This window comes from Genypterus blacodes, unplaced genomic scaffold (genome assembly GCF_046128005.1).
Source record: "Genypterus blacodes isolate CSIRO-AG114 ecotype Tasmania unplaced genomic scaffold, CSIRO-AGI_Gbla_v1 ptg000227l_1, whole genome shotgun sequence".
Lineage (NCBI taxonomy): Eukaryota > Metazoa > Chordata > Actinopteri > Ophidiiformes > Ophidiidae > Genypterus > Genypterus blacodes.
The window spans coordinates 275,001-302,500 of NW_027467025.1; the positions used below are offsets into that span (position 1 = coordinate 275,001).

The 27,500-nt window shown below is 50.5% G+C and overlaps 5 protein-coding genes across 9 annotated transcripts in view; 3 read left to right on the forward strand and 2 right to left on the reverse strand.

Annotated features, from left to right (window-relative positions):
- LOC143016382 (mechanosensitive cation channel TMEM63B-like) overlaps positions 1 to 7,771 on the forward strand; it is a 13,737-nt gene extending 5,966 nt beyond the window's left edge. For 3 of the 4 annotated variants that reach the window (XM_076170701.1, XM_076170702.1, XM_076170700.1), the window contains 20 exons: positions 112 to 202; positions 1,393 to 1,430; positions 1,649 to 1,791; positions 2,784 to 2,835; positions 3,012 to 3,120; positions 3,278 to 3,348; positions 3,493 to 3,573; positions 3,758 to 3,881; positions 4,150 to 4,283; positions 4,370 to 4,507; positions 4,599 to 4,752; positions 5,309 to 5,415; positions 5,499 to 5,585; positions 5,668 to 5,733; positions 5,836 to 5,998; positions 6,125 to 6,230; positions 6,379 to 6,546; positions 6,802 to 6,917; positions 7,109 to 7,192; positions 7,285 to 7,771. In XM_076170701.1, the coding sequence (XP_076026816.1) occupies positions 112 to 202; positions 1,393 to 1,430; positions 1,649 to 1,791; positions 2,784 to 2,835; positions 3,012 to 3,120; positions 3,278 to 3,348; positions 3,493 to 3,573; positions 3,758 to 3,881; positions 4,150 to 4,283; positions 4,370 to 4,507; positions 4,599 to 4,752; positions 5,309 to 5,415; positions 5,499 to 5,585; positions 5,668 to 5,733; positions 5,836 to 5,998; positions 6,125 to 6,230; positions 6,379 to 6,546; positions 6,802 to 6,917; positions 7,109 to 7,192; positions 7,285 to 7,470 (2,218 nt within the window). In that variant the 3' untranslated portion in view covers positions 7,471 to 7,771. The remainder of the gene's footprint in view (positions 1 to 111; positions 203 to 1,392; positions 1,431 to 1,648; positions 1,792 to 2,783; positions 2,836 to 3,011; positions 3,121 to 3,277; positions 3,349 to 3,492; positions 3,574 to 3,757; positions 3,882 to 4,149; positions 4,284 to 4,369; positions 4,508 to 4,598; positions 4,753 to 5,308; positions 5,416 to 5,498; positions 5,586 to 5,667; positions 5,734 to 5,835; positions 5,999 to 6,124; positions 6,231 to 6,378; positions 6,547 to 6,801; positions 6,918 to 7,108; positions 7,193 to 7,284) is intronic. The other variant, XM_076170703.1, reaches the window with a different exon arrangement.
- Positions 7,772 to 10,825: 3,054 nt separating this feature from the next.
- dpy30 (dpy-30 histone methyltransferase complex regulatory subunit) lies at positions 10,826 to 12,345 on the reverse strand. The gene is made up of 5 exons (XM_076170685.1): positions 12,205 to 12,345; positions 11,580 to 11,620; positions 11,396 to 11,443; positions 11,116 to 11,258; positions 10,826 to 10,962 (listed from the first exon to the last, which is right to left on the reverse strand). Exons 1-5 carry the CDS (start codon positions 12,227 to 12,229, stop codon positions 10,890 to 10,892), a joined length of 330 nt encoding a protein of 109 aa, XP_076026800.1. The 5' UTR covers positions 12,230 to 12,345; the 3' UTR covers positions 10,826 to 10,889.
- pet117 (PET117 cytochrome c oxidase chaperone) lies at positions 12,339 to 13,383 on the forward strand. 2 transcript variants are annotated; one of them, XM_076170688.1, is made up of 3 exons: positions 12,339 to 12,429; positions 12,582 to 12,841; positions 13,225 to 13,383. In XM_076170688.1, exons 2-3 carry the CDS (start codon positions 12,746 to 12,748, stop codon positions 13,381 to 13,383), a joined length of 255 nt encoding a protein of 84 aa, XP_076026803.1. In that variant the 5' UTR covers positions 12,339 to 12,429; positions 12,582 to 12,745. The 2 variants fall into 2 exon arrangements, with proteins under 2 accessions (XP_076026803.1, XP_076026802.1); XM_076170687.1 differs by having other exon boundaries at positions 12,352 to 12,458.
- A 180-nt stretch (positions 13,384 to 13,563) lies between these two features.
- kat14 (lysine acetyltransferase 14) lies at positions 13,564 to 18,038 on the forward strand. Its single transcript, XM_076170683.1, has 10 exons — positions 13,564 to 13,822; positions 13,992 to 14,113; positions 14,282 to 14,403; positions 14,505 to 14,677; positions 14,748 to 15,182; positions 15,486 to 16,075; positions 16,198 to 16,331; positions 16,493 to 16,668; positions 16,754 to 16,944; positions 17,388 to 18,038. Exons 1-10 carry the CDS (start codon positions 13,564 to 13,566, stop codon positions 17,559 to 17,561), a joined length of 2,376 nt encoding a protein of 791 aa, XP_076026798.1. The 3' UTR covers positions 17,562 to 18,038.
- A 40-nt stretch (positions 18,039 to 18,078) lies between these two features.
- On the reverse strand, positions 18,079 to 27,113 carry dzank1 (double zinc ribbon and ankyrin repeat domains 1). Its single transcript, XM_076170710.1, has 24 exons — positions 27,026 to 27,113; positions 26,091 to 26,305; positions 25,218 to 25,365; positions 24,997 to 25,087; positions 24,877 to 24,916; positions 24,439 to 24,787; positions 23,068 to 23,183; positions 22,808 to 22,929; positions 22,643 to 22,713; positions 22,096 to 22,227; positions 21,974 to 22,004; positions 21,714 to 21,827; positions 21,455 to 21,538; positions 21,101 to 21,193; positions 20,840 to 21,004; positions 20,394 to 20,598; positions 20,190 to 20,293; positions 19,849 to 19,926; positions 19,641 to 19,752; positions 19,488 to 19,543; positions 19,232 to 19,294; positions 19,026 to 19,153; positions 18,873 to 18,947; positions 18,079 to 18,666 (listed from the first exon to the last, which is right to left on the reverse strand). Exons 2-24 carry the CDS (start codon positions 26,197 to 26,199, stop codon positions 18,468 to 18,470), a joined length of 2,685 nt encoding a protein of 894 aa, XP_076026825.1. The 5' UTR covers positions 26,200 to 26,305; positions 27,026 to 27,113; the 3' UTR covers positions 18,079 to 18,467.
- Between the last annotated feature and the right edge of the window lie 387 nt (positions 27,114 to 27,500).

A 27,500-nucleotide genomic window follows, 5' to 3' on the forward strand; every position in this document is an offset into this window, starting at 1 on the left:
GTGAAACTCTGCCGCCTGCTGGAGCACTGAAGAAATTAAGATAACAAACACACACACGCTCACTGTTCGTCGTCAAAGGTCAAAGGTTGACTTGTCACTTCCTCTCTGCAGCGTTGCCTCGGCGATGCATTCGGAGACACCAGACCGTTACGAACGTCTGACGTCCGTCTCCAGCTCGGTGGACTTCGACCAAAGAGACAACGTAAGGACGCTGGGCACTCCTCCTTCATCTCTGCTCCCTCCTCTTCTTCTTTCACTCATCACCGTCTCTTTTCTGTGTATTTTTATTAATTCTGTATTTTAGAGGTGTAAAGTTGCATCCATCTGAAAATCGGTACTGATGTTTTGTTTGTTCTTCAGTCTTACATGTGAGACGTTGATCATCCAACTGATCACTCAGACGTTCAATAGATAATAACAATAGTAATCTATGAGCTCACACACACACACACACACAGGAGGGGAGCTTCAGGGGTTCAGCGTCTTGCTCAACAGCACTTGAACAGGCTCTCAAGGAGGAGCGGCAGTAGCTCAGTCGGTAGGGATTCTTCTTGGAAGCAGAGGGTCGCAGGTTCGAGTCCCGTATGGACCAAGGAAGTGAACTGGTGGCTGGTGACTTGCCAGTTTGGGCACAGGGCACTGCTGATGTGCCCCTGAGCAAGGCACTGAACCCCCAACTGCTCCAGGGCGCCGCATAATGACTGTCGCTTTGGATAAAAGCGTCTGCTAAATGACCATAATGTAATGTAATGTAGCTCGGAATCGAACCGGGAACCTTCCAATAGATGGATGAATACAATAGATATAGATCAATCGGACATTGAGTGAACAAATCACATCAGGTCAAGTGGCGACTGGTGCCATGATGTCATTGCAATGAAAGTTTAATCCTCACCTGCTTCCTGTCGCCTCTAATCCACTTTAGTGTCTTAAGAGGTCGCCTAGCACCCACTGAAGCTCCGCCCACTGCTGACATCACTGTCAGGACAGCAGGCGAACGATCAGCATCAATACCGTCACAGCTTCTTCTGATGACAGCCATTCACATTTTTGTTACATTGCAATAATTTTTACATTTTAATATTTAACATTGGAAAATGTTTTACTATTTTACAAGACAAACAATTCACAAATCACTTCACAATAAAATTAAACAACCATGAAAGATTGGGTCCTTCATCTGGTTCCTTCGTCTGGTTCCTTTGTCTGGTTCCTTCATCTGGTTCCTTTGTCTGGTTCCTTCTTCTGGGTCCTATGTTCCATATGGAACATAAAATATTACAAAAAAAATTTGGAAAAAACATTGGGAAGCACAGAGTTTGTATTTTTGGATGTTCGAGTGTCACATGTTGCTATGGTGATGATTCCTCTGTTCTTGTTTTGCGCTCACAGGGCTTCTGCTCATGGCTCACGGCGATCTTCAGGATAAAGTGAGTCCACACCAGGTTTTCTCTTCACCTTTACTTTCAGCTTACTGCACCCAGGCTTAACTCACTGTAGAGGGCGCTGTGCACATGTAGGAGTGCTGATCCATATGACATCACCTTCAAGTTTTCCATTAACTCTCTGTTCAACTCATTTATGTATTTATGTGTTCTGTGTTCACGTTGATTATTTATGGGTTTGGTTGTTTCTTCCTCCTCCTCAGGGATGAAGAGATCAGAGAGAAGTGTGGCGAGGACGCAGTGCACTATCTCTCCTTCCAGCGCCACATCATCGGCCTGCTGGTGGTTGTCGGCGTCCTTTCCGTCGGCATCGTCCTGCCTGTCAACTTCTCAGGAGACCTGCTAGGTAAGAGCGCCACCGACAGGCCAAAACTAGTGGCTCAGGAGCCAGCATGGCGAATGATGTAACTGACAGGTTTAAACTCCAGTGGGAGGAGCCAAAGGTGAAATAAATAAATTAGGCTTTCCATTAACCAAAGTTCACAACATAAAGGGTTTTCTGGGGACCTGAAGACACCAAGGGCCACATTACTCAGCATGATGTTAATTACTGGACAGACGGGAATGAGCCAGAAACCAGGAGATGCAGCGTGGAAAGACGTGTGGTGGCTTCACTCTGTCTTTGACTCCAGATCTTCTGTAGCTACGAGTAACTGGACAGGGCAGGACTGGAGCCTGTAGGCTGACCTCAGCTTCCCCTCTCTCCTCTGCTCTCTCCTACGCCGATGTCTCCTCCTAAAAACAACAGCTGCTGCGCCGACAATCTAGGGCCACAAAGAAGCTAACAGCTGCTTTTTAAAGATAGTAAATCAGAAACGCCATTACCATTGACTCAACAGTGACCGGTCATGTCCAACATGATTTCACACATTGCAGACGATGAAAGTACAGAGGCTGAGAGGACGTATCTGCTGCTCCTCTGCTGCACAGCTCTCTTTGCTCCTCTGGTTTACATGTGGACCCTCAGACGTCTCCACTCTTCGTCTCTCAGTCCTCTTACTCTTCTTCATCTGTTGCTTTGCGTCTGTTGAGCTGTGACTTCTTCTTCTCTCGTTCAATTCAACACAAACCAAACACCTCATGCTTCTGGAAACATCTGTCACCTCCAACCAGGACATCAGTCAGAGACCTCATGTTCTACGTAACCATGGAGACAAAGTCTGTTTACATTACAGCAAATACATTACAACATTAAAAACATCTTAAAGGCCAAAGTTAAATTTGTGATCTGTGAGTTTATTCCAGGCGAGTGACTTCCTGTTCAGTGCGTGAATGAATATTGATGAAACAGTTCATGTGTTGATTTCTGATAAAGGCTCTCTGTTTGTTTGTTTTTAGAAAACAACGCCTACAGCTTCGGGCGCACCACCATAGCCAACCTGAAGTCTGGGTGAGTTTTCTCCTGGAATACGTTTTTGCGCTGTTACGTATTGCTCTGCCGCCGCTCGCTATCGAGCTGCTGTAGCTAGCTAGTCTGTTGGACTGAACTGCACGTTATCGTCGTTGCAGTTCGGCGTTCGGCGTTGATGAAGCTTTGCGTTGACTTTTCCAACAATGTGTTCCCAGGACAAACCTGTTATGGCTCCACACTTCGTTTGCCTTCATGTACCTGCTGCTGACCGTCTACAGCATGAGGAGACACACGTCCAAGATGCACTACAAGGAGGACGACCTGGTATGGCTAACCGTTCAACTTCACTGAACATGTCCGACCTCCACCATCCAGCTAATACACACTAAGTGTAGTTGGGCGTGGCGTTTCTCTCCACCCTGACTGTCACATATGCGTTTCTGATCTCACTTTGGTATTTGTGTATTTTCTTGTCTTGCAGGTGAAACGCACTTTATTTATTAACGGCATTTCCAAATATGCAGAGGAGAGTCAGATCAAGCAGCACTTTGAGTGAGTTTCTCTGCCACTCTCCACAGTCCAAAAGACAAATCAGACACCCTGGAATGTGGGCGTGCCTCCATCAGAAACCCATGAGTTTATGAGTTTAATTACAGAGAATTGGTCCGAGCAGACAAACCTTTGTACATTTTTCAGACAAGCCTACGAGAACTGCACTGTGCTGGAGGCTCGGATCTGCTACAACGTTGCCAAACTGATGGCTCTAAACGCTGAGAGGTGAGGAGGGGGGGCGGATCAGGTGTGTGGTTGTGTGGAGGGGGGGGGGGGGGGGGGGGGGGGAAGGAAACTTCATGTCCTCAGCTGGCCAGACAAAGAAAAAAGAAAATAGAGACAGACTCTGTAATGCAGGGAGTGAACTAAGCTGTGTGTGTGTGTGTGTGTGTGTTTGTGTGTGACGCAGGAAGAAGACTGAGCGCAGCAAGAAGTTTTTCACAGACTTGATGGCAAAGGAACACGTCCCCACCATGATCAACCCTAAACCCTGCGGACACCTCTGCTGCTGTGCCATCGCCGGCTGTGAGGAGGTGACATCATGGCTCCATCCTGCCTCGTTACCATGGCACCTTACACGTAGCACTCGAGCACCTGGGTTGACGGGTTTCAAGTTTGGTGGGATTGGGAATAACGCTGTTTAGACAAAGCTCTGCTATTACCATGACAACGCCGGGCAACATTGGGGGGTCCCACTATCCCAGAGCAGCGCGTGTTAACATGTTAGCATGTTATTGGGCTTCCCTTTGGGTGTGTTGGCATGTTAGCATGTGTGTGTGTGTGTGTGTGTGTGTCCTGCAGGAGGAGGCGGTCACTTACTACACCAAGACGGAGGCCAAGCTGAAGGAGGAGTACAGGAAGGAGAAGGAGAAGGTCCATACCAAGCCACTAGGCATGGCCTTTGTCACCTTCCAGAATGAGGCTATAACCGCCACGTAAGCCCCGCCTACTGTGTATGTGTGTGTGTTATGTCAGTGTTGACTCCAGCTCCTTTGACTCCGCCCCCTCCTCTGTCTCGCAGCATTCTGAAGGACTTTAACGCCTGTCAGGTGCAGGGCTGTCGGTGTCGTCTGGAGCTGCGTTCCTCCCAGTTCAGCGACACGCTTCACGTTCACAACTGGAGTGTTTCGTACGCGCCCGACCCGCAGAACATCCGCTGGTACGTACGAGTTCTGCTCAGCGTGAGCCACAAAGCTGTGATGGGGCAGAGTGTGTGGGTCTCAGGGCTTCTCTCCTGGTTCCTCCTGCAGGGAGCACCTGTCTCTAGGTGGGATCTACTGGTGGGTCCGCTGCTTCATCATTAACTGCATCCTCTTCCTCTTGCTCTTCTTCCTCACCACCCCGGCCATCATCATCTCCACCATGGACAAGTTCAACGTTACCAAGCCTGTGGAGTACCTGAACGTAAGATGCTGTGACCTTATTTCAGTGTAGCGCCCCGTGAGGCTCGCAGCACTCATTACACATCAGGAAACAGTTTCTTTAGATCTCCAGCTGGGCCAGAGGTCAGGGGTCATGTTTTAGTTCCTTTGAAGTTGTTCTCATTTCTTATTCTGGGTCTCTGAAATGCACAATTCTGATCCGTCATCGGCATCAATTATTATCCTCATACTGATCATCAGGCTCAGTGAGTCAGGCTTAGCGTGTCAGGCTCAGTGTGTCAGGCCCAGTGTGTCAGGCTCAGTGTGTCAGGCTCAGTGAGTCAGGCTCAGTGTGTCAGGCTCAGTGTGTCAGGCTCAGTGTGTCAGGCTCAGTGTGTCAGGCTCAGCGTGTCAGGCTTAGCGTGTTAGGCTCAGCGTGTCAGGCTCAGTGCGTCTGGCTCAGTGCGTCGGCCTCAGTGTGTCAGGCTCAGCGAGTCAGGCTCAGCGTGTCCGGCTCAGTGCGTCCGGCTCAGCGCGTCAGCCTCAGCCTGTCGGCCTCAGCGTGTCAGGCTCAGCTGTGCCGGTTGTTTGCGTTTCAGAATCCCATCGTCACTCAGTTCTTTCCCACTCTGCTGCTCTGGGCCTTCTCCGCTCTGCTGCCAACCATCGTCTACTACTCCGCCTTCTTTGAGGCTCACTGGACCAGGTACAACTCTTCATCTTCATCGTTGTCCTTCTTCTCCTCCTCTTCATCCATGTGTGTCCTAATCTGACCTTTCTATTGATCAGGTCAGGAGAAAACAGGACCACGATGCATAAGTGCTACACTTTCCTGATCTTCATGGTGCTGCTGCTGCCGTCGCTCGGACTCAGCAGGTAACGGCGGTAGCGTGTCCCCGGACGTGTCTCAGACTGTCTCACACTGTCCAGTTAAACCGTCTCTGTTTGTCTCTTTCAGCCTGGACGTTTTCTTCCGCTGGCTGTTTGATAAGAAGTTTCTGGCCGAGGCTAAAATCCGATTTGAGTAAGAGAGCAAACTGTTCTTTTAGTCGAGGAATCACACCCATAGACAAAAATCAGTTACTGCTCTTTAAGACGTGCGGCTCACAGGCTGTGTTCCCTCCAGGTGCGTCTTCCTGCCGGATAACGGAGCGTTCTTTGTGAACTACGTCATCGCCTCAGCATTCATCGGGAACGCCATGGACCTGCTGCGCATCCCGGGCCTGCTTATGTACATGATCCGGCTGTGCTTGGCCCGCTCCGCCGCCGACCGCCGCAATGTTAAAAGGGTAACCCCGCCCACCCACATTTCAGAAAAGTAATAAGTGTGTACTGAGCACAAAGACTGGAAGCAGGGGGAAACTGTTAGGCTAGCTTAGCAAACATCAAATGCATTCTTGTACGTTTTGTGTCAGCATCAGGCCTACGAGTTCCAGTTTGGGGCCGCGTACGCGTGGATCATGAACGTCTTCACCGTGGTGATGGCCTACAGCATCACCTGCCCCATCATCGTCCCCTTTGGTTAGTACTGCACCTGTAAAGTATTCAACCATGCAGCAATGACTCCAGTGTGGTATTATGGGATGTATACCCATACATCCCATAATACCACACTGTCTGTGTACATGGCTGTAGGTGACTTCCTGTTTGTTTTGGTGCTTCCTGTCAGGTCTGATGTACATGCTGCTGAAGCACCTGGTGGACAGGTACAACATGTACTACGCCTACCTGCCCTCCAAACTGGACAAGAAGATCCACTCTGGAGCTGTCACTCAGGTGGTGGCCGCGCCCATCCTCTGCCTCTTCTGGCTGCTGTTCTTCTCCACTGTACGCACAGGTAACCCAAACCCGCGCCTTGCTGTTAGCAGAGGAACTGCTTGCTAGCAATGTCCCCCACTGAAATCTGTAACCAATACGGAGAAACCGCATCCTCTACAGACAGGAAGTGAAGATGGGTTCCTGTTTGTATGTGCTGGACAGAGTAAAGACGACACGTGTTAATGACTGACAGGTGGCCTCAGGGTTTCGATGGATTAGCTTTTCTTTTCCGCATAGCTAACAGCTAATCTGCTAATGGTTAATCTGCTTGCAGGCTTTGAGACGCCGACGTCTATGTTCACTCTGGTGGTTCTGATCGTCACCATCGTGGTCTGTCTGTCTCACGTCTGCTTTGGACACTTTAAGTACCTCAGCGCTCACAACTACAAGGTACAACAGACAACAAACTGATGATGTTTATACAAACAAATGAAATGTTTTTATTCAGGTCTTCGTGTGTTTTTTGATTGTTATTATAATATATATCACGTAGTTTTTCAAGTTTTCATCTGGAATTCCGACCTTCTGATAAGCACCTGAACGCAGCATAACTTTGTTTAACCATCTGCTTCCTGCCTCAGATCGACACAAAGGAGACCGACGTCGACACCGTGGAGAACGGACGTCCGACTCGTCATTCTTCCTCACCCACCAATAAATCCCAGGTGTGTGTTTCACTGAGAAGTCGAACACACACTCACACACACACTGTCACAGCTTGTGGTTAACCTGTTGTGACCTCGTGTCGCCCCGGCAGCAGCAGCAGATGTACATCGCTCAAGTTCTTCAAGATCCAAACTCGGACGAGCCGGGCGGCGGCAGCGGCGAAGAGGACAGAGCATCGTCCCAGGACGAGGAAATGCTGAACGGGGGGAACAGCATCAACGAGGCAGATTTTCAGTCGGGGGAGGACAGTCTAATCGCCAACGAAGTCCACCAGTAGCTGGAGGCGGAGCTGGGGGCAGGGGGCGGAGCCACAGAAGGGGGGGTCGTTCCACATCCACATCAGCATACGTTCAACAGCAGCTCCAGTGCAAGACTTACCCCCCCGCACGCACGGACAGACTGACACGGCTGGCTCCGCCCCGCTACCAGCTCAATGACTTGACCCCGACATTTGACCCTGCTGCTGGGTCGCCCTCATCTGTGGGAACCTGCACGGAGTTACAGGAATCCAGCCTGTGACGTCCAGGCAGGTTCCAGGGGGCGCTGACACTGTAAATAAGAACAAAGCCAAAACTGATTGGGGGGTGGGGGGGGGGGGGGGGGGGGTTGGGTGCCTGGGTGGGACTCCAGTTTGGTCTGTGTTTGTCCTACTCGTGTCCTGACTTGTGACCCCACAGCAGCTGTGCCACCCAGCTTCTAGCGCCACCTGTTGGCTGCTGTAGTATTAGCTGAAGATTTGCTGGCAGTCTCCCTTCCTGTTCCCTTCTTCCTGACCTGTGAGGAGTTGTTGTCTTTCTGAAAGCACTGCGTGGACGCGTCGCCATGTCTGGACGTTGTTGGATGGAGAAATGTTGCAGCCAATGGACTCGCTGGATTTCCTTCCCTGCTTGTTGTTGCCGCTTTGCATTCTGGGCTGTTTCCAAATCACACGCTCGGCTCCCTTATGGCTTCAACCGTTTGTTTGGTTTCACCCGAACGACCTTAAAATGTGCGTCCATAACTCTAACAAAGGGAAGTGAGGTTTCTGTGTCTGTTAGAGTTAGCTGGTCTTTGGTTGGCTCTCCTCCTCTTCTCGTAGGTTTGTAGTTTGAGTCTTGTAGATGCAGAACAGCAGAACTTCGTCTACCTGAAGCTGAACCAGGGAAACGTCTTTGTGTGTTCATGTGCCAGTTAGTGACTTTGTTACATCAGCCTGTGATATAGGAGAACAAATGTAAACCACTGAGAGCTGCAGATGAGCTGCAGATGAGCTGCAGATGAGCTGCAGTGTGGCGGCGTTTCCTCAGAGGTGTCATTCCTCCATGGTTGCTTCTACTTCTTTAGTTGTGTGTTTCTGCCGACACGTTTGTGTGTGTTGCGTTGTGGGCTCTCCTTCAACTGGTCGCTGCCCCTTTTTATTTAAGTAGGTGAGCCAGGGACAACTCCTGAACCGAGATGCGCACCTATGAAAAGCATTGGCGGGCTAATGGAGAAGGTTTGATTGAACTCAAACCTGAATTCGCAACCAAACAGAGCACCAAGATGTTTTGAGCTGACCCATGGAGTAGAGAGAACCTGAACCTGATCCTGATCCTGATCCTGATCCTGATCCTGATCCTGATCCTGATGTGTCCTACAGTCGAATTAGTTTGTGGTTCTTACGTTCACACGCGTGTAGCAGGCTGACGTAGGTTTGATGCTCATCAATTCATTCAACAAAACAACGCAAACTGTTTGCCATGATGGAGGACAAAAGTTTGTCTCAGGTTTCTTTGTTTTCCACAAAATAATATATAATAACATCTGTTTTTGTTCCTGGCATCAGTTCTGTTCAGCGTGTGTGTGTGCGTGTGTGTGGACACAGAGCTACACTATGAAAGCTGTAGCCACAGTGGACAGACACACTGCGTTCAGGCCGTGGCTGCATGCTGGAAGTCTTGCATAGCTCTTGTCTTGCATGGTTCAGTCCCTCAGTCAGATGGTTCAGTCCCTCAGTCAGATGGTTCAGTCCCTCAGTCAGATGGTTCATTTCAGATGGTTCAGTCCCTCAGTCAGATGGTTCAGTCCCTCAGTCAGATGGTTCAGTCCCTCAGTGAGATGGTTCAGTCCCTCAGTAAGATGGTTCAGTCCCTCAGTCAGATGGTTCAGTCCCTCAGTCAGATGGTTCAGTCCCTCAGTCAGATGGTTCAGTCCCTCAGTCAGATGGTTCAGTCCGTCTTGATTTCTCAGCAAAAACGTAAGTCAAACTCTCCAAACATGTATTAGAGTCTAACTTCAGCCCAGATGTGCTTACAGGAAGTTTCCTTTAGGTGTTACGTGTTTGTGTCCATGTGACCTTTGACCTTTACTGGGGCGGTTAAGCTGGTTTCTATCAGCCTGGTCCGGAGGAGAGCAGACCTGCAGCTCTGTTTACTGCTCTGCCTCTCTGTCAAGCTCTACTTCTGGGTGTGGACAGTAACTACCCCCCTTCCCATCCTTTACCTTTTGTCCATAGCTACAGCGCAGCTCAGTGGACAGACTAGGTCATGGTCTTTATTTGACTGAACTTTCTCTTAATCATCCAGTTAACAATTATTTATTATCAATTGTCTTCGACTCATCAAATCAATTGTAATATATTGCTTCTATACTTCTTATTTCTAGGGCCGATGTGGTAAATGAAAGGTTGTAAGTGCTCCGGGCCACTAGAGGGAGCGATGAGTTTGTTTCTCTCGAAGCAATAATCACCTGGCTTATATTGATGTACATGACATTAGCACTGCCACGCCCCTTACCGAGCCCCTGCCACGCCCCCTGCTGTCTGAGCTCAGCTTTTATGTCTTTTTGATCTCTCACACGTGTGTGAGGAAACATTTTAACTTTGGGATGCTGAATAAATCATCTGCTTCACTAAATGGAGTTCAGCAGCAAATTTAGCATTTTTTTAAAAACTGTTGCTGTCTTCAGTTCAACTTAGAAATTACAAAAAGGTGGAGGTCAATTCAGCTATGAAAGCTTCTCTAGCTGGAGGGAGAAACAGGAAGGACATGTCTCTCCTTCCTTCCCGTCACTGGACCCTCAATTGGGTCAAAGGTCAGTGTCGCGGGTTGTTTCGGGCCGGGTTGAGAGCTGCTGCGTTCACTGACCGTCTGTGCCGAAAGGAAACGGAGAACCTCAGATATTTTTGTAAATTGTAAACAGGAAGTGTGAAGTATTTGATACCTGAGCTGTATTAAAGGTGTGACTCACTGTCATCAGGTGAACAAACCTGCTGGCTTCCGGCTGCTTTTTAGTTTTGTTATAGTTGTTTTAAGTTATGAAAAACAAAATGTGAAATTATTTGTGTAAAATGAACGAGGGAGCCATGTAAAAATGTATCCAATGAAAATGTGTGTATATATCACAGCGTCTGTCCCCAGAGAGACCCAAAGTCCAGCGTCTCTGAAGATTCTTCCATGTATTTATTGCTGTGGACACTTATTTAAGTTGACCTTTGCCCTCCAGGTTTATGTACAGTGAAACATTCATCATATTTATGTTACTTCATCAATAAAATTGGCTTTCGTCTAATCTGTTTTATTGTTTGTCACATTTCTCAAAGACAAAATAAAGGAGATTTGCATTGTGACCTTTGACCCCACACAGAGATGACAAGAAACAAACACAAACGGAGCTCATTGTTTAGGTTTTATTCAGGTAAAAAAAAGATGAACAAACAGCAGCAAACAAACAGGAAGTTTAATTTCTCTCCTCAAACTGGTTTTTGTTCTTCAGCAGGAACGCAGCCAGATACTCGATGGGGTTTGGAGGTCTGGAAGAGACGGAAGAGCAAAACCAGGAGCCGGATCAGTGACAAAGAAACTGAACAATGGCTGCGAGTGAAGAGGAAACCTTCAGAGGAAACGTTTGGGGGAAATTCAGATTCTGTGGCGACTGATTGTGAACTTGGGTGAGGGTCTGGTACCTCTCCTTGGCGAGCACCGACAGGCCCTGCAGCAGGATGGGGACCACCGTCTGGTCCAGGTAGGCTCTGGTGGGCAGCGCCTGGAGGTCCACCTTCTGCTTGGAGATCTTCTCTGCACTTGCCTTCTCGTTCTCCAAGCCTCTCTGTAGAGCACACACAACTCAGAGTGTGTGCGCGCGTGTGTGTGTGTGTGTGTGTGTGTGTGTGTGTGTGTGTGTGTGTGTGTGTGTGTGTGTGTGTGTGTGTGTGTGTGTGTGTGTGTGTGTGTGTGTGTATGTACCTGGATGTTCTCTGTCAGGCCGTACTCTGTGTGAGGGTTTTCAGAAACCTGCAACAAACATTAATAACTTTACACTGAAACACAGAAAACCGTCTCACAACTCCAACATCCTCACACATCGTCCACAGGTGTAACAGTGTGACATCTCTGACAGAGTGTGCGTGCGTGCGTGCGTCTTACTCACAGCAGTGTGTCCCTCCATGGACTGATCTGCGTCTGTGTGATCTGTAAAGCAATCGCACCAAGGTCATGTGACGTATTTGGGACATGTCTCCTCCCTGTCTCTCCCCCTCCCTGTCTCCCTCTGTCTTTACGTCTCCGTGTCTCTCCTCCTCTCTGTCTCTCTCTGTCTCACTGCAGGTCATCCGACTGTCTCAGAGGGACATGAGACAGCTGAGCTAATCCCCTACATGTTCAGCGTGTGAGGGTCAAAGGGCAGCGTCACTTTGAGCCTGAGAGCGAATAAAACAACGTGACGTCATGTTAGGTCACGTGACGCTGTAAACGCTCCCGTACACTGCTTACGCACTTCAAACTCATCACGATGTCTGCAGCGTCTCCACCCGTTATCCGCCAACATGTAGACACAGGGCTGAACGCCGCCGTGACTCTGCTGTTTGTCGGCTCACTTCACACACACAACAGTTAGCTTAGCAGCGCGGCTAACGACGCTCTCTGTGTTAAATTAAACGGACTTTGGAGAGACAAACTGACTCGTGACTCAGGTAACACCAGCACAAGACACAAAAACGCAAACAACACAACACGACCACAAGAAACACGCGCGGAATGCTCAACAATGAACTCACCGTCCGCCATGTTAGTTGTGAGCATCTACGCAAACTGCTCTGCGTAAAAACCGATGCATAGATCCTTTCGCGCATGCGCCATGAATGGGCATTGAACGCTTCCTGTTTGGATATGTCGCCTTCAAAATTAAAGCGGCAAAGTTCGACGTTACGGCGCTAACGTTCTCATTACGACGCACAATTATGACCACGTGACTGACCTGCGAAACGAAGATAATCACGCCTGTAACGCACGATCCTTTAAATGACACAAGGTTACATCGGAGTCTGTCTGTCTGCCTGTCTGCCAATCTGCCTGCCTGATTCTCTGCCTGTCTGTCTGCCTGATTCTCTGCCTGCCCGCCTGCTTGCCTGACTCTCTGCCTGTCTGTCGTTAGGTGACCGCAGTACAGTCCATTAAAGGAGACCAGTAGAAGCTGCAGTGACCTTCCAGCCCAGTAGGTGACGGTGAAACCGATGTGACCCATCTGACACAAAAGTAGAAGACGAAGAAGAAGCGTGAGCTAGCAGTCCGCTAACGCTCCCGGCTAACAGCAGCGGGATGTCTGCAGCTTCTAAAGCGGTCTTGGGAGTCTCTGTGTTCCTCACGCTGAGCATCGTTGCTGCGGTTCACCTCAAACAGGCCCAGGACCGGCAGGTAAACTCACTGCGGCCCGCCGGGGTTACGGCACCGACACCCGCTCCAGGATACAACCAGCATGCTAGGCTAGGCTAACAGCAGCGCCATGGAAGGTCAGGCGGAAGTGGAACGTTGAATTGAATCCTGAAAATCTGATTAAGTCTCTTATTATGATTCAAATGGATACAATACTAACCAAATTGTTTTCTACCAATCTTTTAAGGTGGTGCAGAAATGCAACCATATGTAGGATAATGTATACTTAATGAATCAAGTGTCTATTCATCTTTAGCCTCTATTGTATAGAGATGCTGCTCAAAGTGCTTTGCACATGCTCAGTGTGTGTGTGTGTGTGTGTGTGTGTGTGTGTGTGTGTGTGTGTGTGTGTGTGTGTCCTGCAGCGTCTGCGTGAGGGTGTGGTCAGAGACTTGGAGCGCGTGCAGAGGAAGAAGGAGAACCTGAGGCTGCTGGAGGAGCAGAGGAATCTGACCAAACAGCTGGAGACTGAGAGACAGTTCAGGGAGGCGGGGCCTGACGGTGCTGACCACTCCCTTCACTGAAACAGGTAACTTGACTGTGAAACTGACTTCACTCTGGAGTTAGGATTTGTGATCTTCTGGTTTGTAGAATGGGGAGCGTTGACCTCAGCCTGAGGTGTTCAGCATCATCTTCATCCTGCCACAGGTCTGTAAACACCACCAAGGAGGCAGGTGTCACCTCTGCAGGTGTGTGTGAAAGTCATGGACAGCAGCAGTGAGGCACTGGGCGGAGCCGAGGACGAGGCGGCGTGCATGTCGGCGTCAGAGGGCCTGGAGGAGGGCGAGGTGGAGGGCGAGACGCTGCTGATAGTGGAGTCTGAAGACCAGGGCTCAGTAGACCTGTCGCACGACCAGAGCGGAGACTCCCTGACCAGTGACCTGGGCGAGGAGGCGGAAGGGGGCTGGGCCTGCGAGGACATGGCCTTCTACTGCGAGCGCTGCCACAAGTGGATTCCAGCAGGTAACCCCACCCACATGCCAGGCTCAAAGGCACGGCGGTGTACCCTGTGACACATGACTGCACCTCCAGCTGGGATTTTCACATCAAAAACACAAACCCAAAGACGGCCACTGATGAGCCTGTGTGTGTGTGTGCGTGTGCGTGCGTGCGTGTGCGTGTGCGTCCTCAGCCCAGCTCCGGCGCGAGCAGCCCAGCTACCTGAAAGGAGATAACTTCTTCAAGTTCCTCTGCTGTGACTGCTCTGAGGACGGGAAGGAGAGCTTCGACAGGATGAGGCTGACCTGGCAGCAGGTAGGCTCAGCTGACCCCCTGACCTCACAGTCACGGTCAGAGACGCGACTGGAACTGCTTCTGTTCTGGCCAATTGGTCTGAGTCCCGTACACGGCCGCGGTCGGCCCTGAAGCTGAGATGGAGCTGGCGCCCTGAGGTGCTCAGGTGTTGTGTTTCCTGTCTTGCAGGTGGTGATGTTGGCCATGTATAATCTGTCTCTGGAGGGGACGGGGCGCCAGGGTTACTTCAGGTGGAAGGAGGACATCTGTGCTTTCATAGGTCGACACTGGAACTTCCTGCTGGGCTCCAGGTCAGAGGCGTTCTTGTTTTTCATGAATGTATCTCACTCGGGTCTCACTAAAGGAAGCTTGCTTGCAGTTTCTGTGGTTATAACAGCGTCCGTCTCTGCAGGAAGAAGACATCGACGTGGTGGAGCACGGTGGCTGGCTGTCTGTCGGTCGGCAGTCCCACCTTCTTCCGCTCAGGAGCGCAGGAGTTCGGTGAGCCCGGCTGGTGGAAGCTGGTCCAGAATCGCCCTCCAACACTGCGGCCTGAGTTGGACAAATCTATCGCCAAAACCAAAGGTAGGCGCTCGCTGCGTTCATCCTGCTTCATCAAAGTCGACCAAAGACAACTGACTTCTTTTCCCCTCAGCTTCCAAACCCATCATGGACCCGATCATCACCGTGGAGGGCCTGAGGAAACGAGGAGCCAGAAACCCTGTGGAGAACGCCATGCAGCTGAAGGAGAAACGCTCACGAACCCAGGAGGCCAAGGACATCCGGAGGGCTCAGAAGGAGGCAGCAGGAGGCTACCCCGATCGTAGCACCTCCTCCACGCCCGTCAAGCTGGCCGGCAGTCGGGGCGGGGGCGCCGGGCGCCGACCAGACCTCGTCCTGGAAAAAGGTGAGGTCATCGACTTCTCATCCCTCAGCTCCTCCGACCGAACACCGCTCACCAGCCCGTCACCCTCGCCCTCGCCCGACTTCTCCGCCCCCGGGACGCCGGCCTCCCACTCGGCCACACCCAGTTTGCTGTCAGAGGCGGACCTCATCCCTGACGCCATGCCACCACAGGCTCTGTTCCACGGTGAGGTTCTGGTCGCTTCCTTTCACAGAAACAGATTTAAGGTTCCGAGAACGTGTGTGTGTGTGTGTGTGTGTGTGTGTGTGTGTGTGTGTGTGTGTGTGTGTGTGTGTGTGTGTGTGTGTGTGTGTGTGTGTGTGTGTGTGTGTGTGTGTGTGTGTGTGTGTCCGTGTGTGTGTGTCCGTGTGTGTGTGTGTGTGTGTGTGTCCGTGTGTGTGTGTGTCCTGACTCTTATCTTAATCTTTGTAGAAGGTTGAGAACTTGTTTGGCTCTAACACTCTGTGTGTGTGTGTGGTGGACGTGTAGATGACGAGGAGCTGGAAGCAGAGGGGATGATCGACCCGGGGATGGAGTACGTTCCTCCTTCCTGTGCTGCTCTGGCTGCACGCAAGAAGCTTCGCCCCGCGCCTCCACACATCAAACGCGAAGCAGAGAGCGAGGACGACGACAGCCGGGAGCGCGATGAGGACTTTGAGGCGCCGGCGGGGCGGAGTAAAGGTCCGTCTCTGTCCTCTGGGGCTTGTGGCGGGGGAACTGAGCGGAGGAGAACAGTGCATCCTGACAAGGCGGATGGCGCCAGCAGCGTCTCCCAGAATCCTCGGCACGTCCCTCTCAGCCTGTACGATGAGAAGATGCTGCTGCGGCGGCTGGACGCCTGCCCACTGGCGTTGGCCGTCACCCCGCAAGCCAAACGCCTGCACAGGAAACTGCTGGTACGCCAGGCTAAACGGCAGAGAGGGCTCCCCCTGCTGGACATTGACCGGGCTGTCAACGCCACCCTCAGCCTGGTAGGAGGGATCTACGGCGCCCAGGGGGTGGGGCCGGTGTCAGGAGGTGGAGCCATAGGAAAATATTGCACCAACAGCCAGGAGCTCCGAATTCTGGACCGCTTTCAGGTAAAATCCAGATCTTTCCCAATCAGAAGCAACTAGAAGCCCCGGGGGACCTGGAGAGGGTCACAGAGGTCAGTTTGAGAACCCTTGAAGCAGAGTGTGTATTAATGTGTGTGTGTACACAGACCAACCTGTCCAGCAGAAAGGATGTCCGGTTGACCTCTGTGACCTTCTGGCATCGGCTGATGGGAGCAGACGGCGGTTTGGACCTCAGCATCAAGAGTCCCTACACGTCCCGCATCCTGAAACCGTACATCAGGTACGCCAGCCAGCAGGGACTCGTACCGCAGTAACATTAGAAGTACCGGTCACGTGGGCCGCACTTGGTGGTGGTATTTGTTGTAGCAGCAGCAGTACTAGCATCATGTAGCATCAGCAGCAGTGAGTTGGTGTCAGTAGTATTTCCTGTTGGTTCCTCAGGAGGGACTACGAGAGCCGCCCGCTAAAGCTCCGCCTCCTGGCTGAGATCCGAGCATACCCGCACAGGAACGATCCCGATTGGACCCCTGAAGCCGACGCCCCCATCGACTACTGCTACGTCCGGCCGAACCACATCCCCTCGGTCAACGCCATGTGCCACCATAGCTTCTGGCCAGGTAACGCCGACCGCGCCCACCTCGCCCACTCGCTGTCATGTATGTCAGCCCGAACGTCCGTTAAAGCAAACGTCCCTGCCTCCAGGTGTGGACCTGTCCGAGTGTCTGCAGTACCCAGACTTCAGCGTGGTCGTCCTCTACAAGAAGGTGGTGGTCGGGTTCGGCTTCATGGTTCCTGATGTCAAGTACAACGAGGCCTACATCTCCTTCCTGCTGGTCCATCCTGAGTGGAGGAGAGCAGGGATTGGCACCTTCATGATCTACCACCTCATTCAGGTGGGACGCGGCAGGGTCACAGGTCAAACACTAGTTAGGTGTCCCTCAGTGCTCAGGGGTTAGATCCAGACCTTTGTGCTCTTCTCATTGATAGTCGTGATTCTTCATTGTGATTAATCGTCTTAACTTAGACCTTCAACTCCAGACTGGAGATGCAGCCAGCGTGTCTCCCACAGTTGGGAGGACCCTGGGGACGGTGACGTCCTTAACGCAGGTCTCCTAAAGATTTGGAGCTTAAAAATGTTTGTAGTGTGACGAGCCAATCTCTTAATTTTGTAAATCAAATTGTGCAGCCAATAGCATAAGAGCTAGCTAGTTAGCTAGCATTAGCTATGAAAAATAATGTGTTTGAAAACTTAAAGCACCGCTTGGTCAGCCAATAGCGGCGCTTTGGAGGCGGGGTTATTGTCAGTGGTGTCACCTGGTGTTGTTGCGTGTTTCAGACGTGCATGGGGAAAGACGTCACGCTGCACGTGTCCGCCAGCAACGCCGCCATGCTGCTCTACCAGAAGTTTGGCTTCAAAGCCGAGGAGTACATCCTGGACTTCTACGATAAATACTATCCGGCGGACAGCAGCGAGTGCCGCCACGCCTTCTTCCTCCGTCTGCGGCGCTGAGATCCCCGGAGCCCGGTCGCTTGGCTCAGAGGCTACCGGGCAGAGCTGCTACAGAGCGTCCCATCTTCTTCTGTCACTCTTTATCTGTGCATTGTCAGTTTGTGTCTCTGTGAGGATTTTCTTTATGTACATTTCTGGTTGATTGAAGATAAATATTTTGTGCTTAGGTTTTGTTTCCAGACATCAGAGTGTCAAATTCATTCACTCTCAATAAATGAATCAAAGAAAAGCAAAGCATGTTTCCAGCCTGACCTGTAGGTGGCAGCAGCGTGTTCGTGCCTGCTGTTACCGTCTGCTTCCATTAGAGGGCAGTGAAGCGTGTGAAGCCATATGTGGGGGCGTGTCCTGTGCAGCGCTGCCCGCCCACACATGGTGGTGCTGAGCTGTGATTGGCTGTACAGTCTCAGGCTTTACTTACAGAACCATGCACACACACACACACACACACACACACACACACACACACACACACACACACACACACAGATGGGATGTAATGACTACATAACATTTAAATAAAATGCATAAACATTTATGAAGAGAAAACCAACGACTACAAGTCAGAAGGTCTCATGTTAGTCTCTGCTTGTTGCTGGTCAGAATGTCAGAGACCTTCAATTAGAATTCTGACTGGTGGGCACTGATGTGTGAGTTGATGATGAAGATGATGGGAGTTTCCCAGAAGGCTTTGCTGTTTCCTGTCAACATTCTCACTTCTGTTTCTGAGCATCGTTGTCAGCACAGTGTCACACAGGTCATGTGTACCTACAGCGCCCCCTAATGGACACAGACGTGTTGTTTTCTGCCATGAGAGGAGCAGTTGGCTTCCCCAGAGGTCATGACCTTACACGTTCTTTAACGAGTCAAACTGGAGAAACCTTTAATCTTTGTAAACATTAAGATGCTTTAACATTCAAACGTTTCGTCCTTCTTGACATGAAACTGGTCCAGCTTGTTCTTCTGTTCAAAACCATCCTGGCCCAGTTCTGGTGTTTCCAGTGTGCGGGCGGCCAGCAGAGACATCATGGCGTCGCAGCCGGAGCCCAGCGCCACGTCGATGGCCGTCTGCCCGGCAGCGTTCCTCCGCTCCACACTGGCGTTACAGCTGAAACACAGGAAGTGAGTGTGTTATGACCTGCTGCCATCTTTGAACGGTCAGAAAGAGGAAGACCTCAGTGGGCGGAGCCAAGGTAACGCCACGAACCAAGAAAAAAGAGCCTTCTAACTGCCAGCAGGGGGCCACCCAGAGGAGTGTGTGTGTGTGTGTGTGTGTGTGTGTGTGTGTGTGTGTGTGTGTGTGTGTGTGGTTACCTGAGCAGCATCTGTGCGCACTGCAGGCCTTCAGATCCCAGAGCTGCCGCTGTGTGCAGGGCTGTGTTCTTCATCCTGAAGAAGAGGAAGTGACATCAGACAGATGAGGATCCGCTCGGAGAGACGCCGTGTTCACACCATTTGTTCGCTCACCGTCCAGATTGCTGATCCACGTCGCCGCCTCGCTGCACGAGGACAGGAATGACGTCACGGTGCCCATTCACCACGGCAACCATCAGAGCGGGTCGGCCGTCGGCCCCGCAGCATGAAGGGTCCGCCCCCTGTTGACCGAGGAAGAAACGAACCAATCAATGAGCTCAAACAGGTAAGCAGAGCAGCTGCTGCAGAGGGACTGGTACCTGATCCAGGAGCTGCTGGATCACACGGATCTGTCCTCTGCCCGGACCCAGCGCCTTCAACAGCTGAACACACACAGGATCCAATCAGAGAACAAAGGTCACATGAGCAGTGATGAAGAGGATGAAGCAGAGAGACCAGCTGGATTCAGTTCTTCTCTTCTTCTCCCTGTTTCTTTTTAATATTTTAATATTTGCTTGACTTAGAACCTGGGCAGAAACATAACAAGTGTTTGTGGACGTCTGGACCGATACTTACAGGCAGTTTGGGTGTCAGATCTGCTGTCGGGTTTGATTTGGAAGTTTTCCTGAAACCTGCAGACACAACAAACCCCACAGAGGATCAACTGATGGACTGGTTGATCAGCAGCTTCTGCTACGGTTAAACTCAGAGTCGTCGCCTGTGTCTTACTCGCTCTGTCCGCCGACCGCTCTGTGACGCTGCTGAGGCTCTGGGGCCTACCTGTGAGCCCGGCACCGGTGGCGCCGCCTGCTGGCTGAATGTGCTCACTTCCAGAGCTCGCCTGAGAACAAACAGCATCATGGTCACTTGCCACACTTTGTAAAGCGGTTGGATTCATTTAGACCCCACAGACGGACGGACGGACGGACGGACGGACCTGAGCCTGAGCAGCCGACACAAAGCTGACGGTCAGACTGACCTCATAGTTGTCTTCAGAGATCAAGGCAGAAACCATCTGTGGAGAAGCAGGAACAGAACATGACCTCTGACCTCTGACTGATCACTCTGAGGGCGGCGCCAGACACCAAAACCAACACACCATGCGTGACGGATGGCCGCCACAGGAGGCAGCGTTTCACACGGCTCCATGGTTACACACATTTAAAGGAACAGGACACAAATGTCTTCATGGGGAAAGTTTTGGTTTCCTGTTAAAGAAAATATTAAAAACGTCTACATGGAACTTTTTGCGCTAGAGGCTGAAGTCTGATGTCGTACCCGGCCCAAGCGAGGCTCTGCCAGCACCGCCCTGAAGGGGGCAGTGTTCTGAGCGTAGCTCCTCAGGTGAGCACACACGTGATCCAGCTGCTTCCTCCAGTAACCTGATGGACACACAGATTTATTGTAATGATGAGTTGATTGTTGTCTATTGTCTATTTCAATGATAACGCTGATGTGCTGTATGTTTGTATGACCTCTGACCTCTGCCCGGGCTGACCGCACTCAGCAGCGGCTGGTGGTCTCTCGTCTGCTGCGTCCTGCTGAGCTCTAGCGCCCTCTGCTGATCCTTCCTGTGGAGCTCAGTGGAGGACGGGTAAAAGAGTCCCACAGTCTGTGTGTGCTTGTCCACTGTGGGCGGGGCTAGCAGCACTCTGGGGGAGGGGTCTTGAGAGGGTGGAGCTGCAGTCTGCTCGCACACGCGGGAGGATATTACATCACATTACATCAGGGTCATGTAGCAGACGCTTTTATCCAAAGCGACTTCCAATAAGTGAGTTCAACAAAGGTAGAGAAAAGAACTTCAGGTCACAAGAAATCTTTCCTTTCAAAAAGGACAAATTAGAGAGGATATGGCTTGGTTACTGTGTGTGTGTGTGTGTGTGTGTGTGTGTGTGTGTGTTGTGTCCGTGCTGTCTGCGGTTCAGTACCTGGCCGTGACCTGTGGCGCCTCCTGTGTGGCGGTCGATGTCGGTGCAGGATGTGGGCGGGGCCGGTGCTTGTAGGCGGGAGCCACAGGCTGCGCAGTAAAAGGCGTCCGGGTGTCCGCACGCGCCGCAACGCCAGCACGTTACACAGCTGAGTGCACGACGGTGCTGTCAACACACACAACAACATATCCCATCATGCTTCACTGTCACCCTGCAGGACACGTCTTCAGAGAGCCGGCTGCTCTGTGGTTGGTCAGTCACCTTGGGGTTGATGTCTTTGTATTTGGAACAGCACAGCAGCCTGTCTTCTCCTGAGTGGACAGAGGGGGCGCTGCCAGCACCGCCGATCAGCGCCTGCATGACAACTCATTGAACTTCTCCAGAAAACACACATTTAACAACGCTTCAATGAAATGAGGCGTACGAACGAACGAACAAACAAACGAACGAACAAACGAATGAACGCACAAACGAACAAACGCACAAACGAACAAACGAACAAACGCACAAACGAACAAACGAACAAACGAACAAACGAACAAACGCACAAACGAACGAACGAACGGACTTGTGTTCATTTATCATCACTTCATCTGATTTCTCTTAAGGACTTACGGACGGGAGGCGACTCTCACAAGTCACACAGCTCAGAATGTGGGCGGGGTTAGCAGCTCCACAGGAAAGACACACCACACGATCCTGCACACACACACGCACACATGGAGGCAGGATGATTCAGGATGTGGCAGATGGGAAGTTCAAATGTTTATTTCAAGAACTTTTATACTAAAGCCATTTGAAAAATGAATCTCCAGTTAGAGGCATGAAAACAGTGAAGCATTGTAGCCAATCACAGCTCACCTCTGCCACGTACCTGCAGAGTGAAGCTGGCCTGAGGCTGAAGCTGCGAGGAGACTGAAGCTTCACAGATCAAACAGGACAGCGCGTTGACAGGAACCACGGCGTTACAGTACAAACACAGGAGTGTCTGTCAGAGGAACGCAACGCTACGTCATGATGCTACATCGCAACGCTACATCGCAATGCTTTGTCATGTTTCATTCAGTTTCACACATTCTCTATGGAAACCGCTGATTGTCTTTACTAGAAGTTTTTATATTCAATGTTTGCAACCTCCTCAGTCTCCTCATGTATGACATCATAGCTTACGGGACACTAATGTGTGATCATGTGCCGCTATCAGTCAGGTGGCGCGTTTGCCATCAGGCTAGCACGGCGCTCCAGTGGCTCAGCACAGTATTGTGTGCAGTACCTGTCCTCCCTCTGCAGGGGGCAGTCTCTGTCCTGGACCTGGAGGAACCACAGCGCCACACTGAGGACAGGAACCAGCAAACGGGTCCAAAGGACGACAACACAAACACTGAGCACACCTGGGAAGACAGAGGGACGGACAGAGGGACGGACAGAGGGATGGACAGAGGGACGGACAGAGGGATGGACAGAGGGACGGACAGAGGGACGGACAGAGGGATGGACAGAGGGACGGACAGAGGGATGGACAGAGGGATGGACAGAGGGACGGACAGAGGGATGGACAGAGGGACGGACAGAGGGAGGGACAGAGGGATGGACAGAGGGACGGACAGAGGGACGGACAGAGGGATGGACAGAGGGAGGGACAGAGGGACGGACAGAGGGATGGACAGAGGGACGGACAGAGGGACGGACAGAGGGACGGACAGAGGGATGGACAGAGGGATGGACAGATGTCTCTCATTACTTTACCATACATTATGTGTTACTGTTGTTCCTCTCATGTAATAAATGGTGGTGTGTGCGCACCGCAGGGAGTCGGTCTGGCGATGGATGCGGGACGTCTCCGTGCTGCTCAGTTGTTTGAGTGAGCGTGAAGTCTGAAGCATCAAACATGACAGAAACAACAGGAAGTGTAAAGGAGGACATAGAAATGTGGCGTGAGCCTGGCGGCGCGTGTGCGTGTGTGTGTACCTCTGTGGGCCTTGGTGGAGGCGATCGGCTCCGTGCCGCAGCAGTCGTGGAGCCCAGGCGACCGTTGAGAAAGCGAGGCCCCGCCGTCGAGGACTCGGGGGGCACGTTTCCCAGCATCCTCGCTGCTGAGTCATGATGATGTAAATGGACACATGATGAAGGCTTATCCTAAGTATGACCTTGGATTGATTGACAGCTGTGTGTTCACTTCAGAATGTGATTGTAGGATTCTCCGGCCATATTGGGCACTTTTTCAGTACGGATGACATCAGAGAACCCAGACCATATAGACCATATAGAGTCTAGATCCTGGGTCACTAACAGGCGGACCGCGGTCCGGATCCGGACCCAGACGCCATCCCATACGGACCCAGACCTATAGTCAACAAATTATTAAATTATTTTTAATTTTGACGGGGCACAGCTTTTCTAGACTTTTGTTTACGGCACTGGAACAGTGGACCAGGAAATTTACTAACCAATCACGTGCGAGTTACGCCACTCACGTGATGCTACTCAGCCGATCAAATCTGTGCATTCAAAAAGATAAACATTGCGACTCTCAGTGCAGACAGAGGAAAGAGGTGAAAGGCGAGTGACAGGCGAGAAAAGTAACGTTACAGCGAGAGAAGACAGACAGGCAAGTGAGTGGGAGTCAGGAGAGGTACAGTAACAATGGCGCTTTCTAAGAAGAGAAAAGTTGACGGCGAAAACAGAGCTTTCATCATGGAATGGACCGAGGCATGCGTGTTTATTCTTCCCGTCGCGAGCACAAAACCAGTGTGTCTCATATGCTCAGAGACCGTGGCACTTATTAAAAGTGGCAATGTGAAACGCCATTATGAGACAAAGCACAAAGCTTTTGAACAATCATACCCACCCAAGTCTGAACTGAGGTCCCAGAAAATTAGCAGTCTCAGAGCCCAATACGATCAATCCACCAGGATCTTAACCCATTCATTCACTGCCCAACAACGTGCTCATGAATGTTCCCTCATCTTGACCATGTTTGGCTCCACATACAGCTGTGAGGCAGCTTTCTCAACAATGAACATTATTAAAACTAAATATCGCTCCATGCTCACCAATGAGCACCTGCACATGTGCATGAGAATGGCCCTGACACCATTCAAGCCCAGATTTAAAATCCTGGCAGGACAAGCTAGAGCCCAATCCTCCCACTGAACAACAGAAAATGGGGAAGTGGAAGGAAGAAAGATAAACTGTAAAATTGTTAAGATGTTTTGAGATTCGTGTTTTTATCCGTTGTAAAATTGGTTGAGACTGTTACGTTGAGACGCAAGTCAAGCTGCTGCTACTTTAAATTTTTTCTGAATTTAAGCACTTTATTTTAGCTATTTTATTTATTTTCTCTATTTAATTTTTAAATGCAGCCCTTCTTGTATTTACATTTAAAGTCAGTTCAATGTTAACAATGAATTTTGTTGAAATGTTTTTAACTTGTACTTTCCTTGATTTGACAGTCCATTGTTGATTACAGACGTTGATACAACTACTGGGCTACTTCTGTACATATCAAAATCATAACGCAAGTTAGACATTATCATGTTCCGGACCTTTGCTTGAGGAGATTTTCTCTAACTGGACCTCTTCAAATTTTAGTTGAATACCCCTGGTCTAGATGGTCTATGTGGTCTAGATGGTCTATGTGGTCTGGATGGTCTATGTGGTCTAGATGGTCTATGTGGTCTGGATGGTCTATGTGGTCTAGATGGTCTATGTGGTCTAGATGGTCTATGTGGTCTAGATGGTCTATGTGGTCTAGATGGTCTATGTGGTCTAGATGGTCTATGTGGTCTGGATGGTCTATGTGGTCTAGATGGTCTATGTGGTCTAGATGGTCTATGTGGTCTAGATGGTCTATGTGGTCTAGATGGTCTATGTGGTCTGGATGGTCTATGTGGTCTGGATGGTCTATGTGGTCTGGATGGTCTATGTGGTCTGGATGGTCTATGTGGTCTGGATGGTCTTTATGGTCCATATGTGTGACTTGAAGCAATGAAGGGAACATGAGTGACTGACTGAAGCCCAGAGGGAGCAGAACAGACCTGTCTGCAGTGCAGGACCAGCAGAGACCTCAGCAGGACTCTGCAAAGAGCACAGACACAGTGTAAGCATGTCTCTGCTGCCTGAAGCTTCATGGAGCTGTGAAGGAGGAGCTGGATCACCTGACGCCGCTCCTCATCCTCCTGCCTCGGCCCGGAATCCACCAGCTCAACCAGGAAGACCTTTGTCACTGTGGAGCTTTCTCTGCCATCGCTATGACAACACACACAAATCAACTCTACATCTCAGTTTGGTGCAAAAATTGTACAGTGAGCTGAAGGTTTACAGAGAGAGGTTCTGTTCAGAGTGGGAGGTTCTGGTTACAGCGAGCCGTGTGCAGTACCTGGTGACAGCCACAGCTCGGACAGCCACGCGGCCCGCCGGCAGCAGGATTGGCTCTTTGTACTTCTTGCTGCTTTTTGTGGCACCTCGCTGCTCCCTCACAGGTCTGGACCCGTCCAGCGTGTAGAAGATCAGGACACCAGGAGAGACTGCAAGTACAAGGAGGTCTCAGAATGACCCGGACGATTACTGCTACTGGGACGACTGGATGGAGACAGGTGTGTGTGTACCTGATTGGATGGAGACAGGTGTGTGTGTGTGTACCTGATTGGATGGAGACAGGTGTGTGTGTGTACCTGATTGGATGGAGACAGGTGTGTGTGTGTGTACCTGACTGGATGGAGACAGGTGTGTGTGTGTGTACCTGACTGGATGGAGACAGGTGTGTGTGTGTGTACCTGACTGGATGGAGACAGGTGTGTGTGTGTGTACCTGACTGGATGGAGACAGGTGTGTGTGTACCTGATTGGATGGAGACAGGTGTGTGTGTGTGTACCTGACTGGATGGAGACAGGTGTGTGTGTACCTGATTGGATGGAGACAGGTGTGTGTGTGTGTACCTGACTGGATGGAGACAGGTGTGTGTGTACCTGATTGGATGGAGACAGGTGTGTGTGTGTGTACCTGACTGGATGGAGACAGGTGTGTGTGTACCTGATTGGATGGAGACAGGTGTGTGTGTACCTGATTGGATGGAGACAGGTGTGTGTGTGTACCTGATTGGATGGAGACAGGTGTGTGTGTGTACCTGATTGGATGGAGACAGGTGTGTGTGTGTACCTGATTGGATGGAGACAGGTGTGTGTGTACCTGATTGGATGGAGACAGGTGTGTGTGTGTACCTGATTGGATGGAGACAGGTGTGTGTGTGTACCTGATTGGATGGAGACAGGTGTGTTGGTGCTGATGTGGTTCTTGGCTCTGTGGGTGTGCAGGTGCATGATGGGAATGATGAGCGGCGCTGCTACAGATCCTGCTGTCATGCTGATGAGAGCCTGTGTGATCTAGTTAGCTCTGCTTTCAGGGCGTGGTCTCCCCCAAGAAGGACCTGGACCTGGACCTGGACCTGGATCTGTCTGCACCCTGAGGCTGCAGGAGGAGCAGAAGAAGAAAGACAAGATGCAGCTGTTACTCTTTGATTCTATCTCATCAATCTAATCTTCTCTCTCTCTCTCTTTCTCTGTCTCTCTCTCTCTCTGTCTCTGTGTGTGTGTGTGTGTGTGTGTGTGTGTATGTGTGTGTCTCTCTCTCTCTCTCTCTCTCTCTCTCTCTCTCTCTCTCTCTCTCTCTCTCTCGCCCCAAAAACTGTGCTGACCCCTCTGTAAAGCGGTTGTGTGTGTGTGTGTGTGTGTGTGTGTGTGTGTGTGTGTGTGTGTGTGCAGGACACATTTTAGATTGCCGTGTTTGCATGGTGACGTGTTCACGTGTGTGATTTGACCTAACGAAGTTTCTATTTTATTCTATTCTCTCTCTCTCTCTCTCTCTCTCTCTCTCTCTCTCTCTCTCTCTCTCTCTCTCTCTCTCTCTCTGAAGCCTGTGGCGTTACCATGGCAAATGTACGGCGGACGTGAGTATGCTTAGGTTTATATGCTAACATGTTAGCACCAAACCGTCACGTGCTGTTAACTCAATCAAACCTACAAAGACATGTATTTGTCTCTTTGAATTAAAACGATGAGCTAATTAAAAAAATAAGCGGTTTGAATCTTCCTTATTATCATCCTCAACAAGCACCGAATCTTTCAGAATAAAATAAATAATCATATCAAATCTGGTTGAAATCTTTGATTTTATATTTTATAAACTCACTGCGCGTTAATCAGTCAAATAATCTTGCGTCAGATGAACGAGCAGGTTCGTCAGTCCAGCGTTTGCAGACACGTAACCATGGAAACCTCGTCGTTTCGGCGAAGCTTGTTTTTGTTTCCTGGAAGCCGCCGGAAGGGCGGAGCTCGTTTGAACACCGCCCACTTGCCTGTCAGCCCGGTGTGATGAAACAAGTGAACAAAGTGAGATGTTCATGTATAATTGGGATGATTGACGTAAAGCTTCAGGGGTTGAGCGAGAAGAACCCGAAGAAAACGAATGAAACGGACATGAAATGAGATGCTTGAGTAGAACGTTGAGCAGAAACATAAAGTTCGCCGATGATTGTTGGACCCAAACATGCGTTCCGCTCTGCTGCCTGAAGGCGTCATTCACAGAAACAACACGAGTTTGACTGCTGGTTACGTTTATATGTATGATTCTTAAAAATGAGTAATAAACCCACGTGAAACTTATT

Coding starts and splice junctions, on each gene's coding strand:
- kat14 (XM_076170683.1), top strand. CDS start 13,564: ATGGACAGCAGCAGTGAGGCACTGGGCGGAGCCGAGGACGAGGCGGCG. Junction 14,114..14,281: donor TGAGGCTGACCTGGCAGCAG/GTAGGCTCAGCT, acceptor CCTGTCTTGCAG/GTGGTGATGTTGGCCATGTA. Junction 16,945..17,387: donor TGATCTACCACCTCATTCAG/GTGGGACGCGGC, acceptor TGCGTGTTTCAG/ACGTGCATGGGGAAAGACGT.
- dpy30 (XM_076170685.1), bottom strand. CDS start 12,229: ATGCTCACAACTAACATGGCGGACG. Junction 11,444..11,579: donor CCATGGAGGGACACACTGCT/GTGAGTAAGACG, acceptor TGTTTGTTGCAG/GTTTCTGAAAACCCTCACAC. Junction 10,963..11,115: donor TCGGTGCTCGCCAAGGAGAG/GTACCAGACCCT, acceptor CGTCTCTTCCAG/ACCTCCAAACCCCATCGAGT.
- dzank1 (XM_076170710.1), bottom strand. CDS start 26,199: ATGACAGCAGGATCTGTAGCAGCGCCGCTCATCATTCCCATCATGCAC. Junction 22,228..22,642: donor CGCCAGACCGACTCCCTGCG/GTGCGCACACAC, acceptor TCTTCCCAGGTG/TGCTCAGTGTTTGTGTTGTC. Junction 21,828..21,973: donor TACATGAGGAGACTGAGGAG/GTTGCAAACATT, acceptor TTCCTCTGACAG/ACACTCCTGTGTTTGTACTG.
- pet117 (XM_076170688.1), top strand. CDS start 12,746: ATGTCTGCAGCTTCTAAAGCGGTCTTGGGAGTCTCTGTGTTCCTCACG. Junction 12,842..13,224: donor AACAGGCCCAGGACCGGCAG/GTAAACTCACTG, acceptor TGTGTCCTGCAG/CGTCTGCGTGAGGGTGTGGT.